At 40.0% G+C, this 16,273-nt stretch overlaps 1 protein-coding gene across 1 annotated transcript in view; it reads left to right on the top strand.

Moving 5' to 3' along the window:
- Positions 1-12,046: 12,046 nt before the first annotated feature.
- The window catches only part of LOC149085714 (S-adenosylmethionine synthase-like), a 39,997-nt gene continuing 35,770 nt past the window's right edge, over positions 12,047-16,273 (top strand). The window contains exon 1 of the mRNA XM_089232106.1: positions 12,047-12,235. Within this exon, the coding sequence (XP_089088232.1) occupies positions 12,094-12,235 (142 nt within the window). The 5' untranslated portion in view covers positions 12,047-12,093. The remainder of the gene's footprint in view (positions 12,236-16,273) is intronic.

The following is a 16,273-nucleotide window of genomic DNA, read 5'->3' as shown; positions in this document are numbered from 1 at the left end:
TCGCCTTGTAATATTTCATGCACAATTCGAATCTGGTTCAAGTAACGTATTTAATTATGTAAAGGATTAATTTAGTTTTTAATGAATACTGTCTGCTTTACATGCATCGTGCCATAATGCATCTCTCTTCCAATGCAAGTAATCCAGGTTATTTTTACTATTAGGTATATTCGTATTTAATCCGTTTATATACGTAGCAAGTTTGAACTAAGACCTTAGGGGTCCAAGTTTTATTGGAATTTTTCTCGGCAATTCAGATAATTCCTTATTGATGAAATAATGGGCTCAGTCGTAGGTTTGTGGGCTAAACATAGTTGTATCCAGCAAAAATGAAACCAAACATTTCGTTTGCACTTGTAAAATCTTTAATGGCGTCGAACTGATCTAGAGATGACTTCCGAGTCTGTAGGTGACTAATTGTTTGGTTCGGTTTCGCCTGGACCATGGCTTTATACTCTGAAAACTTATTGAATGCTTTAAAACACAATTAACAGGCCATTGGCTCTCAACTAGGTGATTGCATATAAAACAGCTGTAAGAAAAATTAAGATTCTTTTTAACTAAAGTTGTCTCTCGTGTGCCCGATTCATTTCCAGTATAATTGTGGTGTCGACTGAATCCGTCGCTCTAGATAGCAATCGATGACTCTTCCCTGTTAAAAGAAAATCAATTTATTTCCGACAGTGTACATCTGTTAGATAACTTGTAGCAATATTTCTCAAACTTTGATCACCCGCGGCTCCCTTGCACAATTCATGGTTCATCTGCTCCCCAGAATAGTAGATACTTTCACGTACCCTTTTTTTTATAAAAGAACCACTTCAAAGCATAAATACATACCAATCGATATGTCCACGACGCCCAGTTTGAGAAACTGACTTAAGAGGATGCGGGACATTCAAGTCGTAAAAAAAAAAATAATCTGAATTTGCGTAAAGCTGGTTCGCAACCTTTTGACTCACGGAGCCCTTTTTGGTAAAAAATTCTTTGGCAGAGCCCAGGCCTATTTTATTTATTCATCAGTCACGATTTATTTTTATTACTTAGTAAATTTGAAATTTTTTATTTTCCTCGAGCGACCGCCGAGCTCCTTCAGAGTGCACACGGACAAGGGCGTAGCCAGGGGGGGGGGGAACTTGGGGGTCTGGTCCCCCCCCGAAATGTGAGAAAATGACCGAAAAAAGGGAAAAAGATGGCCAAATCCATTGTTCTGTCACTTTGGTCCTCCCCCCCCCCCGAACGAAATTTCTGGCTACGCCCCTGCACACGGAGCCCCAAGGGCTCTGCTGAACACCGGTTGAGAACTTCTGGCGTAAAGTATTTTAAAACAAACTGCATTTCCGTTATTTTTCTACTGATTTTTACTATTAAAACTTCATAGCTGTCAACGGAAAATAATAGTATTTCTAATTTTCTCAGTATTAATCTTTCGTCAATTGATATTCAAAATGTCCCTTCTGAACCAAATTGAATTTACTCCAAATTTTACAAGCTTGTTTCTTATGACTTGCTGTATTTTAGCGTGTAGACTATGTATAAGGAACTTCTCCACCTAAATTTTTAGCTAAACTAATACTACCTATATGTAAGAAACCCCTCCTATTTTTGGCCGAAAGGGGACTTATACACGTTAAAATGCCGTATTTGAGATCTTTCATTATCCATTGACATCTACTGCTAAAAATATGAATTATTTGTTAACCCTTTATATCCGACATTGTGAAAAATAGTTTATCATAAAAAATGTAATGATATAAAATAATTTTATCATGTAAATTATTTGGTAGGTCATTTTAGTTCCAATTTAAAAACAATGATTTTGAATTAGTTCAAATTATCTAACCGGGTACTTTAAAGTACCAGGTTAGATAATTTACCTTATTGGGTACCATTTTTAACGTTCAGGATAAAAAGGGTTAGCACTTAATATCCTGAAGGTTAAAAATGGCAGTAAATGACTTTTTCCCTCGCGTACCGTTGGACATATCTTAAAATGCATGCTTATAAATGTGTTTGGAAGCAAATAATAAATGAATGGATTTCATCAAACTCTGGGAAACGTAGGGGACAAATATAGCTAAATTATCTCTGTGTTCGGTTGATGTTGGTTCAAAATCTAGATTTACCGAATCCTAGTATTACTACTGTGTTGATTGTGTTCACAACTTTTAATGAGTTACTATGAATAAAAACTCGATAGTGGCAAAATTTAAGTTGAGCAATTTTCTCAATATAGCTGGTCGATGAAGTTGCGGCATAGAAACACATATTGCAACCTGCATAAAAAGTTTATAGACGAGAATAGAAACATATGCACTATACCCATCACTATATTTACCCATGTCTATTCTCATTCGCGCCAATTAAGAGATTTCAATATCCATGGTAAAACCTAGATTTCGCGCCTAGGCACTGACTTAATTCAATTCTAACATCACGCGATTCCGTGGAGAAAAACTAATGGTTCCCTTCTAACGAGGTCGCAGATGCGTAACTAATTGCTATGGAGATTTATAAAAGGGTTGATGCCACCAGCTGTCACGTACGCAAATAGCTTGTGCATGCTGTTCGTAACGAGTTATAGTAGAGCCCGGAAGTTCTCGGGAAAAATGCGTTATGCGTGAATTTTCACTGCCGCTGTTAATGTTCTTGTAGTTTGAACTTTAAAGACAATATTCTGTTGGACGCTGATAAAATTTGATTTACAGATTTATTTTTAGAATTTAATTACAAGCTCTGTTATAACGATGCCTCGGCTATAACGTCAATTCTTGGTGGTACGGACTGTGATTCCCGTAGAGAATGTTAAGGAACCTTGTTTAAACACATCGATGAAATCGCAATGACGTCGGGTATAACGACATATTTTTCGTCGCTTTTGTTTTTACGGATATTTTGCAATACATTTTTTTTTTTTTTTAATTGTAGTGCATCACTTGTGGCAATGTTTGTCTGTTGCATTAATGCTAAATGTTGGAAGAGAAAAGACACGTTTGCTGCTCGTTGACATGACCGATATAATACGATACCGTAATTTTGCCGTTCCGTTTTTTTTTTCCTTCACAAAAATGTCCCGTTTTTCCCAGTTCTTTTGCAACGAAGCTTGCTTCAATTATTAATTTGTACTATAATTATGGAAATGTGAGGGTAGTTTCCGTAATTTATAAATTGTTTCGTCATTTTAATTTTTTACACATATTCATCCCACTTTTATTCGCACACATTCAATTCCCCGTGAAATACATTTTAAATCATTGCAGATATGCCGCACCATCGCATCTCTCACTAATGGTAATTTTGAAGAAATATCTAGCAATTTCGTTCGCCAACGGACGCCTCTTCATTTTTGGCGACAATTTCCGATATCGCATATATTTATGACCCCCGAAATTTCCCTTATTTTTCTCCATCAAACATTTTGCAATCGTGATGAGATAACTTCATACACAGTATTTGATTGTGTCGGATCATATTCTTTCGTCGGAGAAGGTCGTGGGAACATAAACCTTGGTTGAGAAACGACGCCTCGCAGTTATAACGAAAATCTTTATTGTCGTTATAACCAAGTTTGACTGCACATATATGCAGCTGAACAACATCTACGCGATCAAAACGCCGATGCACCTTGACGTGCACTAAGTGTGAAGAAAACTATTTTAAGCGTGGCATAATATGGGGGGTGAAAGCAAAATTTTTTCAATTATATCTACAAGGTCCTAGGCGGACCGTTTTTCTGCCTAGGGTTGCTAAACAAAGATCAGCGAGATTGGTATTAGCTCATCAGTTATGCCTTGATTTATTTTAGCTCAAAAATGTGCTAGAGGCTACCCTAGAATTAGAGAAAAAACTCCACAACGGGTGGCAGACCGAAAACATTACAAAAGTAAGTTAATGACACCTCTATCAGAATAAAATAGTGTAGTGATTCGGGTCACACACTGTAATAACGACCTGCAGCTATCAGACGATGCGAAATACGCAAACGTGGATTTTCTATTTCTGGTCGATTTTCATTGCAATGGGCAATTAAGTGATGAAAAAAAAAATTTCTGCTGTATCAATTTATGAGGTTAATTCGGAATACCTTAAAAAAGACGAACATTTGCATTTATGGCTGCAGTTGTGAAAAGTCTGTTCTTTATGGAGTTTGCACATTTTCTTTAATTACTAGAAAAAATACTGGGCAACCCTAATGCTAGTATAACTAAAAATTAAATAAGAAAAAAAAATTTTTTTACCAATCCCCCCCTTCCCGTATGATAAAAAACTGCAAATGATGTGTACTGTTCACAAAATATTGTACTAACTTTGTGCAATGTTTTTGTGTGCATTTTTTCGTAAGAATAGCACGTAAATTCACGTAGGTATGAAAATTCCAATTTTTAATGCATGTTTTTCATTTATACCATGCGGAGTTTTTAACCAATTTTTATGAAATCCACAAACGAGAAATTAGCACTACACGAGGCACCTTATGTTGAAATTTAGAAAATAAAACCTTGCTATTCGATAAGATATGAGTATTTTTAGTAAATGATTCTTTTAATCGAACATGCGCAGAAAATACCAATTTTATTTTTTCATAATTTTTGATTGCTAGATGTATAGGGCCTAATGCAACTTGACTAAAAATTTAATACGAATTTGTGGAAAAATCCCTTATTATCCAAGTACCCTCAGCCAGTAACCTAAATTACAGCTCCGAGACCGCGTATATCTCTCTGAATTTTCTCGACATTCAACTGGAATTTTTAGTCAAGTTACATTATACAGGGTGTTTCAAAAAGAATCACCCGATTTGAAATGCGTATATTATGAAAAGTATTGAACACATAGACACTTAAAATTAATTTTATATTACATATATATAATATATAAGTTTTTTTACAAACCAAATTAAAGGTGCTCAATATGTCTACCTTAGGATGCACGGCATGTCTATACGGTAGTCAAATTCGTCCCAAATTTTTGCGAGCATGTTTGCATCGACTGCGAGTGGATTTCTGTCGACTACACACGTGCGAAACTGTCGGATACTCTACATTCTCGACTGACATGCGGGGTCGGCCAGGGGATTTCCCTTTACACAGACTATCCGTGTCTCGGAATTGTTTATCTTTATACCATCGCCTAATGTTCTGAGCGGTAGGAAGTTCAACAACAGGGTGTTACCGACGAGAAGCACGATGAACAATTGTTACGGACTCGCACTTCACGAAGCTTAGAACACAAAACGATTTCTGTCGTGTAGTCGTCATCTTGACGAACACTGAAGTGGCGGCCGAAGGAAGAGCGTTAGCGCTGCCTGTCGGCAACTGCGTGAAACTTGAAATTTCCCTCTTTTTATCTATAAATTATTCAATCAAAATGGATTAAAAGCTGAATAGTTATGATTTTTTTTAACAGATGATTCTTTTTGAAACACCCTGTACATGTACACTATGTTTCCAAAAGTCCGTGTTCTTTTTGGAGTTTAGACATTTTCTCGAATTTCTAAAAAACTACTGGGCAAATCGTTCTGAAATTTTGATCATAATAAACCCTATGCTAGTACTTACAATTTCCGGTGAAAATTTACTCACGAGTGCATTTAGAGGACCGACAAAAAATAAATAAAATTAAGAAAGAAAGGTTATAGATCAACCCCCCTCCCCCCCGCAAATGATTTGTAACTTTAACAAAATATTGATCTAACTTTGTGTAATACTTGTGTGTATTTCGCGAGAAGAGAATGGTACGTATATTCACATGGATATAAACATTCCAATTTTTATAGCAGGTTTTTCGTTTATAATATGCGGAGTTTTCGAATTTTCCAATTTTTTTTTTATGAAATTCACACAAAAAAATTGGTACTACAGATGGAGACACCCTGTGTTGAAATTCATAATGTAACAATTTATCATTCGATAATATATGAGTACTTGATTTTTAATCGGTCACGCGCAGAAAATATCGACTTTATTTTTTCATAATTTGGTTGCCAGATATGCAGGGTGTTTCAAAAAGAATCATCCGATTTGAAAATATAACTATTCAACTTTTAATCCGTTTCGATCGAATAACGTATAGGTAGAAAGAGGGAAATCTCGAGTTTCGCGCAGTTGCCGACAGGTAGCGCTAACGCTCTGCCTTCGGCCGCCACTTCAGTGTTTGTGAAGATGGCGACTGCACAACAGAAATCATTTTCTGTTCTAAGCTTTGCGAAGTGTTAGACCGTAACAACTGTTCATCGTGCTTCTAGTCGACAACACCCTGGTGTTGAACTTCCTACAGCTCAGAGCATTGGGCGATGGTCCTATAATCAATTCCGAGACACGGGTTGTCTGTGTAAAGGGAAATCCGCTGGCCGTGCCCGCATGTCAGACGAAAATGTGGAGCGAATCTGACAGAGTTTCGCACGTAGTCCACAGAAATCCACTCGCAGTGGATGCAAACATGTTCGCAAAAGTTTAGGACGAATTTGACTACCGTATGCCGTGCATCCCAAGGTGAACATATTGAGCACCTTTAATTTAGTTTGTAAAAAACTTTATGATTAGCCATGTGATATAAAATTAATCTTAAGGCGCGTATACACTAGCGCGGATCTTGCAACGCACGACCCCCCTGCAGCGGTTCTAATCCGCTCGTGGGTACACAAACTTCCTTTGTGTTCCTTTCTTTCCTTTGTGTTCGTTGAAAAAACCGATTCCAGGTGGGTCCAGTGAAAACAGCTCAAGAATCGTTCACAACACCGTACAAATTACCGAACAACCAATTGCGAATGCTTTCATTGCATGATCCGCGCGCTAGTGTATACGGGCCTTTAAGTGTCTATATGTGTGTTCAATGTTTTTCATAATATACTCATTTCAAATCGGGTGATTCTTTTTGAATAACCCTGTAAATATGGAATAGCTGACCCCACTATTACAAACTATCACAATTGGCACGTTTAAAAAGAAATACGATAAACATATGAAGGTAAATCGAGAACCTATTCATTCTTACAAATGACAACCATAAATATTTTTTTATTGGCATTGTATTATATCTCATCATGTATATATAGTTTTAAGTTTTTATAGAATTGCAATTTTAATTGGGGGGGGGGGAGGGAGTTGTATTTTAGAAATATATGACATCCATATTTGTTATGGGCCTCCTTTTTTCAGTCACCTCGTTGGGCATTTTGCCTGTTGTGGCCTCGTATTTGTATCCGTTTATTGAGTATGGACAAAAGTGACTGAGAAAAATGCCATTTTTTCATGGTGAATAAGTTTACAAAACATGCTTCCGTGTACACAGAATTTTTTGCTGCGCAAAAAGAAAAAATTCCCCCATATTGTATAACTTAGCATGTAATTTTTTTGTCATTCCTCACAGGTACTAAAATTCTGTGTGAAGAGAAACAAATCTGTGCACGAGCATCTCGGTGCTCACACCCTGAAGCCAGGAGAGAGATGCTCTGAAGCCAGGCCCGTATGGGGCCTCCTCTATACTAAATTTGTAGCACAAAAAATGAGATATATTACCCTGGGCAACCATGCTAGAGCCCTGGGAGCCCCTGTTCATGTGGATGGGTCACGCTGCGCACTTAAACCATCGAGGATAGATACTTGATTTCGTACTCAGATAATATTCGCCGATGACAGATGGGCACGCCTACGATTAGTATCATGATTATTTCAGTTGAGCCATATGTCGGAGTCCTTGTACGGGCGCTTTTCTTCTAGTGATGGTTCATAATAAAAAGACCCATGGCTCTAAACAATTTATTGTGTGAAAAACAAAAAATGATGAGAATTATCTCGATCCTCCGGGCTTTAGACCTGCCAGCCCCACTCCCTTGTGGAGGACCTCAGTTAAATAGCGACTTCCCCGATAAGATCTGTCAGACAAGACTCGGGCTGTGTCCCTTCCGGGATATCAGCCCTTTACCTGTGTTGGTTGGGGTCATGCTGGGGATCCCGATAAGATCTGGCACAATGATTTATGACAATATATACCTCGTATATACACTCATTGCCATAAAAATTTGCGCACCAAGAAATAATTGTGGGATCGAAATGAAAGTTGGCCTGAAGGTACATGTCGGGCAGATATGCAAATGATTAGAAATGCAGCGTGATTGCGCATTGCGTAATGCCACTAGAGGGCGTTGAACTTCGTTCTCCTTGGAGTATAAAACAGGTAAGCAGAGCTTGCTGGAGTGTATTTAATCGTTTGCAAAGGAAATGCTGAGGTAGACATGCCGTTACGCCGCCGTCGAAGACGATATGAGCAGTTGTCAGAGTTCGATAGGGGAAGAATCATCGGCATGATGGAATCTGGGTGGTCAGCTCGGCGAGTAGCTCGTCAACTAGGCCGTTCTGATTTTACTGTGAGTAGGTGTTGGGACCAGTGGACAGAAGAGACGTCATTTACACGGCGACCAGGTTCAGGACGCCCTCGACAGACCAGTCGTCGAGAAGACCGTCACATCATCCGAAACGCACGCGTAGAGCCAACTGCCTCATTGGCCGCTATCCAGACACAGACAGCAGCTTCACTACGGGCCCCTGTGTCTTCCCGAACCATCGCAAGGCGCCTGGCTGAAGGACATCTGGTATCGCGGTGCCCATTACGTGTGCTGCCAGTGACACCCACCCACCAACGCCTCCGTTTGGAGTGGTGTCGAGCACGACGGGATTGGACTGCAACGGAATGGAACCAGGTCGTCTTCAGCGATGAATCGAGATTCAACTTGAGCAGTGATGACAATCGTGTTCGTGTGTGGAGGCCCCATGGTGAACGCTTCAATCCTGCCTTCGCTTTACAGCGACACACCGCTCCCACAGCTGGTGTCATGGTACGGGGTGCCATTGCTTACGATACACGGTCACCCCTAATATTGATCCATGGCGCAATGACAGCCCAGCGGTACGTCCATAACATCCTTCAGCCACATGTGTTGCCACTCATGGCAGGGCTCCCAGGAGCCATTTTTCAACAAGACAATGCTAGGGGACACACCACAAGGATGTCACAAGACTGCCTCCGCCACATTACCACCTTCCCCGGGCCTGCTCTATCCCGAGATTTGTCACCAATCGAGCATATCTGGGATCATTTGGGACAGCAAGTTGGACACCCTACGAGGTTGGTCAAACTAGAGGCGCATTTACAGCAACTGTGGAACGAGATGTCATCATACGGAACTTGTATGCCTCAATGCCCGCTCGTATCGCATCGTGCATTCGCGCTAGAGGGGGTCCAACAGAGTACTAAAACTTCTGTTCATCTGTACTGTTTTCTGCAATAAATGATCCTTTTTCTTGGATTTTCTAATCACTTACTTATATCAACGTAGTACTTACATGTGTAAAATTTCGTTTCATTTTGACGACTTCTTCTGGGTGCGCAAATTTTTATGGCAATGAGTGTATATATTAATAGGTGGTGACTGAGCCCCCTCTGTCATTTTGCCCTGGGATATGATGCTGTTGAGACGGCAGTAGCGACACACCTTTTTTTTTTGGATAAATATTCAAAAATTTGTTTGAGATTAGATTTGTTTTAGATATAGTAGAACAGCTTTATTATCATTATGGGTTCCGCGGAACAGCCTCACCATCAAGGGTTCCGCGAGAATTTTTACTTCGGATAACCGTGCTCTAGGTTACTATTTTGGTCGTTCACACAGACTTGGTCCCTCTCCCTCTATCTTTCTAAATCGCTTCTTTCGTCACTCGTATGTTTGCATACTGTTTCGATCTATCTTTTGACCTGGGGAGTGTACAAGATGTGAACATGATCTCTGACATAGTCCTTCGTTCTGTAGTCAGAGGGGGATTTATGACTTTATCTCCTGTGAGCTAAAAAAAAATTTTTGCTGCCCTTCTTCCATTGTAGATTAATTTTCTTGGCCATTCATTAATCAAATTTGTCACCCCCCCCCCTTTCGAATTTGCGTAAAAGCCTGATAAGCCCTCCCTCCCACTGCAAATAGGCCTACTGGTAATTTTCAGCAATGTTTTTTGGCGATAATTGGCGATGTCCGTCATCAAGGATCTGTGTACGGAAAATTCATCGTCAACAATTCACCGCTACGCAATTCAGTGAAAGGAAAATTAATAGATGGAAAAAAATTCACCAGCGACGCAAATTCACTGACATGACAATTCGCCGGCATAAAATTCATCGACAAAATGTTGTAGTGGGTGAGTGAATTAGCGAACGAGTGAGTGATTGATCAAGTGAGTCAGGAGCTGGCGAAAGAACACAAGAGCAAGTGAGTGATCGACTCGCTCATATGGTCACTCACTCACTCTGTCATGCAATCGTTTACTCATTCACTTTTTCATATTGTCACTCACTTGGTCACATACGGTCATTGACTAGCCCAATCGACCGCTCGGTCACTCAATGACTCGCCCACCCACTCCCTTGGTCACTCACACAATCACTCTCTCACTTGGCAACTCACCAACTGTCTCAATCGCTCACTCACTTGGTCATTCACCCTTTCGCTGATTCACTCACTCGATCGCTCATTCCCTTGCAAATTCATTCTGTCACTCAATCGCTCACACGCTTGGACATTCACTTGCAAATTCATTCAGTCACTCAATCTCTCACACGCTTGGACATTCGCCTGTTCGTTCACTGGTTCACTTATACGATCAATCACTCCACTTTGTAATTCACTCTCTCAGTCATTCAATCGCTCACTCACCTGGTCATTCACTTGCTCACTAGTTCACTCATATGGTCATTCAATCTTCTTTCTCTTGATCACTTATACAGTCGCTCACACAATCGCTCACTCATCTGGCAAGTCACTCATTTGGCGATTCACTCGTTCACTCACTCCACTCACTTGATCACTCACGCGGTCACCCATACTGCTACCCATTCAGTCACCAGCTCATTCAACAACTGATTTGGTCACACACTCTTTCGCATGCTCAATCACCGGGTCACTCACTCCCTGGTTACGAACTGTCGTCAGTCAGCACCTCCTAGAGATAGCAAGTTTGCCAAATTTTGAAACACAGCATCCTGTTTCGTTTCTTTTTATTTTGGCGTAGAATCTTCCTGATTGGCTCACAAATACCGCATAGTGATTGGATGTGGGGCATAGAAATCGCCAGTTCTGAGCCCGATCATTTCTTTTCTTCACAATGATGATGCTTGCACGAGTAGGGAATTTTTTTCCCTGAATATTCTGAGGGAAAATGGACTACTTACTGACGTCACAAGCAGACTGCGTAGACCTATCTGCGTCAGTGCAGCACCTCCTAGAGATAGAAGGCCTCCGCAGTCTGCTTGTGACCTCAGCAAGTAGTCCATTTTCCCTCATAATATTCAGAGGAAAAAAATTCCCTGCCAGTATCATCGTTGTGAGGAAAAGAAATTATCGGGCTCAGAATTGGCGATTTCTATGCCCACATCCAGCTACTATGCGGTACTTGTGAGCCAATCAGGAAGATGCTACGCCAAAATAAGAAGAAACGAAATAGGACGCTGTGTTTCAAAATGTGGCAAACTTGCTAGGTAATCCGAATGACGTTTATGGCAAACAGTGCAGAGGCCTTCTATCTCTAGGAGGTGCTAGTCATTGCCGTCTTAACGCATGGGCTTAGCAGGGCATGGCCCGGGGGCTTCAAGAGCAGAAAGGGTCTCACAAAAATAAGATATGGTTGAACTTTTCGAGAATTTGTTAGGTTGGGCCTCAGAAAAATTACTTGGCCCGAGGGCCTACGATGCTCTTGAGACGGCTCTGACTGTCGTTGGTGAATTTTTTCAACGATGAATATCGTTTATCGGTGAATTTTTCTATATTTGTGAATTTTCCTAGTAGTAAATTTTTCTATCCGTTGAGTTGTTAGCGGGGAATTTTCCGAAAAAATCACTGATTTTCCATCTTCCGTATTTTTTCCTTTGATGAAATATGGTCACAAAAACATTATGGGACGTATGGTCATGTGATCCAAACTTTTCTTTTTTTGCAAGCCATCGTAGAGAGCGCAGTCGTAAACTTATGACGAAATCGTAAGTGCCCTCGCTGGGTTCTCAACAATCAACAGCGGCGGCGGCATCATTGAGTCGGTCTCTTTTCTTTTGTTGATGGGCGACACGGCGGATCGTCATCCTCACGTCGGCATGAACGACAATAACAAATTGATAGTCGTCGACGGTGTCGAGAGCACCGATAACGGATTGAATACTTTCCTTTTCACGTCGGAATCCGTCGGCGAAGGTCATCCTGGTAAATAATATTTATTCATCTTTTTTTTTTTGTTTAATTTTGTTCAGATAATGTGAAGTCGCCGCATCTAGAAGGATCCTTTGCGCGCCATTCGCACGTGTTGGCTAAAAGGGATAACTACGCGGTGCTATATTCAAATTTTAATTACTATTGTTCCTATTGCGCCGGTTTTTTTATTTGTACTTTCAGTTGCACGTGCTCCGTTATTTTCTTATTCAACGAATTACCGTTACTGGGTTGTATAATATATTCGCCAAATGCATAGTTGGTTGGTTGATGCGCTGCTCGGAAGAGAGAGAATCATTGAAAATTGCCTTTTCTTCATGAATGGGATTCGTATAAATCGGGAGGGGGCGCCAATCGTAAACACCGCGTGGGCCACATTTGGCATGATACTGAGGGACGCAAATAGACCCGGGGGAGGGGGAAGGAAAGGGGCGCCGAATTCACCCCTCAGCTGACTAATGGGCGAAGATTCCACAAGCGGGATTGCGCCAAATTTGGCTGTTATTTTTTTGGTCGCCAACTGATGACTTTGGCGCTTTTGGATCTTTCAAAGTTTTTCCATTGTCTGCGACAATGGTTTTTCGAGCTCAATGTGCTGCATTTATCCATTTTGTGAGCGCCACTTTCAGTTCCTATTGCATCCCTGCCAAGTCTCCTGGATTTCTATTCCATCTCTTGGACTCCCGAAAAATTCTTATATAGTTGCACCCGGGTATAACGAACACAGGTGTTATGGATTTCACTTATAATGAAGCTTTCCCCATGTCCCATGAATTTTGTAGCGCTTATGCACGCCCCCCACATCCTGGAGTGGGGCCCCTAAGCTGGGATCTTTTGTGGGGGCTGCCGGTCAGACTTTTCATGGGCCCTTCTTCTGTAGTTAATTTATAGTGTGAAAAAGCAAAAAATGATGAGAACTGTTCCGGGCCCCACGACTAGAGCTCTGTCAGCCTCCCGCCCCTTGTGGAGGGGCCATGCTTATAACGAACATTAATTTCAGCAAAGATTATCATGCATCAGAGCAGTATGGTTGAAATTTAAGCACCTACAGGTCTAAAACACTTCAGACACCCCTGTTTACCATTTTTCTTTAGCTAAAGGTTCGGACGTTATTTGTGGTAGTGTAATCATGTGCAAGTAAATTTTCACAAGCGCTTTTTGTGTTTATAATTGAATCTATACAATTGGCTTAATTGCAAAAAACAGGTATCGAAGAAATTCTGGATTATTTGTAGTTCATTATTCACGTTTTTGAAGAGCAAATAGAAATTGAAGAGAAATTCCTATTGAGAGAGAATCCGATGCTGATCTGTGAACATCTGTAAAGAAGAGATTCTGAGAAGGAGCTCGCACTGATACTGAGGCAGCTCTTGTATTGTTTGAAAAAGCGAGAAGGAAATACTGTACATATGTCCCAACACTGACCAGGACCCTACTTAAAGAAAAGACTTCTCAGTCAGCATGCTTATTGGGCAAATACGTTTTTAATACAAAACTGTAATGTCCAGAATCATATCGAGAAAAAATAAAGTTGTAATGATTAACATATTTTTGTTTGCGTTTTTAATGATTGAAAATTTCAGTCAAGTTTCATTTCCTTTTAAATATACAGGATTAATTTCTATAACAATCTATTTTTAAAGCCTTTATGTTACTAAAAAAATTGCCATGTGCTTTCAAGTAATGTTTCATTTTGCTTAATCGTACCATTTTTCAAGCCAGTATATAACAAAGTTCGCGTGTAACTAACAAATTCGCTGTTTTTCTTGACTTTGTTATAAGCAGGTCTGACTGTATCTTCCGAATGTCGCCCATGACTGTAAGAAGTCCTTACTTTACGCAGAAAAAATTATCATAGAGAATTTACTCAAGGAAAATAAGACCGTTGCTTTGATTTTTAATCCACAAAATGACATGACAAACATAATCTAAATTGTCCCCATTGCGACAAAAATGTTTGTTATTGATGGGGGAATGGGGGCCAAGAATTTGCCAAACAGCCAGTATCAATTTGGTCTGTTGACACCTAAAATTGGCGAGATGATTTGTATCTGCTTTGGCCATATGTAGGGCTGCAACTAGGTACTTTGTCAGCTGGGGCACTGTCCAGTTCACCACTCTGGTCCAGTTCCTGGGACACCAGGTGTGCCCGCTCGTCCTTAGTTGCGGCCCTGACCATATGTTCAGTTAATTTTCCATAAGCATTGTCACCGCCAACGTAGTAACTTTTTCGCTCCAAGCTATCGCAGGTCAATTCAAGGTGGCAGACAAAGAAATAGCAAAACAATGGCATAAAATTTATCACGTGAAATCAATCTAATGTGTGTAATCAACTGAAATAAGTGGGAGAACTACAAGGAAAAGAAATTATACATAAAAAATTGAGTTATATGTGGTTATTTAATATGGTTTGAAAAGGGCTGCCAAAACTAGCAAACACTATCGGCTGTCAAGGTTGCCAATTTTGGGTGCGAAAAAAAGTAGACAATTAGGTGTTGACCACACTTATGGAAAATTAACGATATGTTCAATTGAGTCTGTATAGGCCTATGTCTCATTTTGGGCCACATTTTTTTTTTTGTGAGATTTGTTTTGAGAATAGTAATGATTGGATATTGACCCTTAACCCACTGGTTGGGGTGATAATTGGTGATTTGGTGGTAAAAGACAATCGTTATCATAATGTTTTTTAAAGGCAAATTCCTGCAAGATGCATGAACCAAGTATTTATGCATCGTTTTCCTAAAATAAAAAAGGGGTACGAGCGAAAAAACTCACTTTTCTTTTTTCCTTCTATCGACTTTGAAGAGCAGTTTTACCGCTTTGAAGTACAGATTGTTGTGTAATATATATGCTACAGTCCCGTGATTCTTGGATCCATGTTAAATAATCAGGCAATAATATAGAACTACAGCAAGTTTCAAACCAAAACATTTATTTAACACATTATTAGCGGGGTTATATTTCAAGTTCCTAAATCAAAGAAATACAGGAGCAGCCTCACCCAATTCAGCGGTAGATTATCGATGAATTCATGACATCTTTATATCAACAATGGCGACGGTAACAATCAAGCTTCATACACTCAAGAAAGATGAAAGTTCATCTCAGGAACCACGTCTGAAGAAAGACATTTCTGATCTCGAAAGCACTAGTTGAGCACACAGGATCGCATCCAATCCATCATGATGACGATGATGAACACCAACACATCACACCGAGCTTGGAATATTACGGTTGACATCTTTTAAGGCTCTCTTATGGTTCTAGATTTCTGGAACACCCTGTTGATCAGCCGGTACCTTCAGGGAGTAGTTTGAGTTGACTAGAACATATTTCAATGTAAAAATAAACTGACTAGGAAAACATAACTTACTGACCAGCCGGAGTAATAAAACTATGCTTATAGCACCAAGGAGTTACATTACAACATTAGTAGAGGATCAAAACAACAATAAGTTTGTGTACGTTATCAACTCATCAGATACGTTGAGTCAACTCGGAACAAGGTCTAGAAGAAGAATGAATGGCCTGCTTCTGGCTTATCCAGGCTGACGATATCGGTAAGGCTATTAAGGGCAAGACGAAGACAATGGATTACACGTAATCGGTGGAGGTCTTCAGCCCTCCGTTAATTAAACAAGGTATTTAAATAAAATTATTTCATTACAATGAATAATCACATGCATTGAACATAAAGAATCACAAAAGTCATACTGACACAACCTTGTCTTCACCCGAGGGAAGGACCTAGCTTTAGCAAGTTAACTAGGATGGTTGTCTGGACATCAGAAACACGTAACGTGAGACCCAAAGGGATGATGCATTACAAAATGAAGTATTACTCTGTACTGTATTGTATTGATATAACCCAGGGTTGTTGAATAATGTAACAAGTTATCTAGTTCTATGAATGAGGGGAATCCTATACCAAATTTTTTAATTTCCAATAGTTTTCCCCCCTTCGGGTTACATACCGGGGAATTATGGTATGTTCTGTCTATCTACTGTTTTCAAATACAGTGAATTTGC

Source organism: Pholcus phalangioides, unplaced genomic scaffold (assembly GCF_987345545.1).
Source record: "Pholcus phalangioides strain wild (caught in Gottingen) unplaced genomic scaffold, Ppha-v1.0 ptg000005l_1, whole genome shotgun sequence".
Taxonomy (NCBI): domain Eukaryota; kingdom Metazoa; phylum Arthropoda; class Arachnida; order Araneae; family Pholcidae; genus Pholcus; species Pholcus phalangioides.
Note: the sequence above shows the minus strand (reverse complement) of the source record. Positions and strands in the feature narration are given on the sequence as shown.